The sequence below is a fragment of the Penaeus japonicus genome, unplaced genomic scaffold, assembly GCF_977035675.1.
Source record: "Penaeus japonicus unplaced genomic scaffold, GWHDUDI00000001_assembly GWHDUDI00000032, whole genome shotgun sequence".
Taxonomy (NCBI): Eukaryota; Metazoa; Arthropoda; class Malacostraca; order Decapoda; family Penaeidae; genus Penaeus; species Penaeus japonicus.
The window spans coordinates 20,913,992-20,916,491 of NW_028234434.1; the positions used below are offsets into that span (position 1 = coordinate 20,913,992).

At 39.3% G+C, this 2,500-nt stretch overlaps 1 protein-coding gene across 2 annotated transcripts in view; it reads left to right on the forward strand.

The window, feature by feature from the left end:
- Positions 1–2,367: 2,367 nt before the first annotated feature.
- The window catches only part of LOC122249358 (tRNA (uracil-5-)-methyltransferase homolog A), a 17,831-nt gene continuing 17,698 nt past the window's right edge, over positions 2,368–2,500 (forward strand). For both annotated transcript variants that reach the window (XM_043010138.2, XM_043010139.2), the window contains exon 1: positions 2,368–2,474. In XM_043010138.2, coding sequence (XP_042866072.2) covers positions 2,375–2,474 — 100 coding nt within the window. In that variant the 5' untranslated portion in view covers positions 2,368–2,374. The remainder of the gene's footprint in view (positions 2,475–2,500) is intronic.

Consider the following 2,500-nt stretch of genomic DNA (forward strand, 5'->3'; position numbering starts at 1 on the left):
ATAAGCAGTTAAACTATACCTCTTTAAAGATAGTTTTTTTTTCTGGAAAGAATGGAAAGTGCATGGGAAGCTTACTTTGCATACACAGGATTCAAACTTACACACAAATTTAATTAAAAGTATACACTTTTACTTGATAGTTATTGTTTTATTTGCATCCTAGACTGGATTTTCTCTCAAGGGTATTCTGTTGTTTTTTTAGAGTTCAAAGTAAGTAAATTGAGTGTAGTTAACATGTTGGAGACGGGTGGCATGATGTACTCGCCAAATAAGTTTTAAGCCTGATGACAGGTGGCATCTAACAAGTGCGTATAGTCATCATGACATATATGACATTAGGGGAGAGTAGATTGCTGTGTTTTTCCATTATGCTATTAGTAATAACACTCTTTAGTAACTGATGATGCCAGTTGTAATTAGGATTACTATAATTGCCAGAATATTCACCAATATAGGTTTAATTTAAAATTCAAAATGTAGATGGCACCACTCTCTTCCAGTACTAGTAGGAAAGAAAGCCTTGAAGGGTGTACATCCTCTACCTCTACTAAGTACTATCTTTAGAGAGGGACAGCACATAGCAAGATGCCAGCCTTTGGATGTGCAAGGAGAATGAGAAGAAGAAAGTGATCCAGAACATGTGCAGCATCTGCAATGTGCCCATGCTAGTATAGCTTCTTTGTGCTGTAGAACTCACAGTCATAAGCACAGATTGCCTTCCTCTTCCCCAACTCCTCATTTATATTCATTAGGGATGATTATTGCCTTTGCCCTCCGATAAAACTATGATACTTTATCACACTGAGTATAAAGAACATAATGAGCTGATATAGACCCTATACTGCAAATTTTGTCTACTATAACATTAATAGACACTGTCAATTGGCACATATAAGTATCAAGATGGTAAAACACACAAAAAAGAGGAACTCTAATATAGCTGTAGTTTTATGATAAATCAATATAGGAGATTGCAAAAAGTTGTGATACCTAAGGTGAAGCTCTCTTGCTCTGAAATAAATCTGTGGTGCCTCCTAGGTGGCACTTATGCCTGACCTGGTGACAAGTCAAGCAAATTTATCCCCGTCTGCAATGGTTGATATAAGATACATAGGTTAATTAGTATATGCATCTCTTCAGATAGTAGTTAGGCTCACCCTCAGTAGAATAATCTGACTCACTGCAGAATAATCAGTTCCTCAGGATAGTGATTATCATAGATTATGTTAATAATAATAAAAGGGTATCATAAAGGGGGTTTCATATTGTGTTTTTTCCTGTAACTAAATATCCTCAGTGAAGGGCATAGACCACTAGAATGTAATTCGCACACCATTCACCAATACTACCCAAAACTGGGAGCTTTGACCAAAACTTGTGCACTTATCATAAAAAAAATAATTAGATGTATCTCTCTTTCCATCTCTTTCAATTCTCCATACTTGGTTACTCTAAATACAAAGTGGTGTCACAAGAGGAGCCATTCATGTATTCCACTGACATAGCCAAGAACACATTGAGCAAAATGTGTTCAAAATTGTGTGTCAATAAGGGATGGTTCTGTGGGAAAATAAAATTCTTTTACTCTATTCTTTGGTAATATCTTCTTCATGGTGGAGTTGGAAACTTTTTGATTGCATATACTGGAAAATAGGTTAGGGAATGGATTTCAGAAGGGACTTTGATCTGATCTACTCTTTTCACAGTGGGGTTGAAAGTAGTGTGGATTGGAGGTGAGTGTGTGAGTGAGTGAGTGAGTGTGTGAGTGTGTGAGTGAGTGTGTGAGTGAGTGAGTGAGTGAGTGAGTGAGTGAGTGAGTGAGTGAGTGAGTGTGTGAGTGTGTGTGTGTGTGTGCGTGTGTGCGTGTGGGGGGTGTGGGTGTGTGTGTGAGTGAGTGAGTGAGTGGAGTGAGTGAGTGAGTGAGTGTGAGTGTGTGTGTGAGTGTGTGTGTGTGAGTGTGTGTGTGTGTGTGTGTGTGTGTGTGTGTGTGTGTGTGTGTGTGTGTGTGTGTGTGTGTGTGTGTGTGTGTGTGTGTGTGTGTGTGTGTGTGTGTGTGTGTCTGTCTGTGTGTGTGTGTGTGTGTGTCTGTGTGTGTGTGTGTGTGTGTGTGTGTGTGCGTGCGCGTGTGCGTGTGCGTGTGTGAGTGAGTGAGTGTGTGCGTGAGTGTGTGCGTGTGCGTGTGCGTGTGCATGTGCGTGCGTGCGTGCGTGTGTATGTATGTTTATGGGAGTGGGGGGGTATCTAAGGAGTTGGACTACCCTGCTTTACAGCATTGGATTTTGAACACTTGAAAATTGGATAATGCAATTTTGAAAGGGTTAAGAAGATTATGTGAATAGGTCTGGTTTCATGTGATAATTTAGGCTGACTTTGAATGTGTTTTATAGAAGTGATAAATGTATTTTCAACGGAATTCTTATTTTCTTTTTTCAGAGTGTTTACCACAAACTCTAGGATGGAGGGAGTTGCAGAAGGTATGTTTTTTCATAACTTACATATA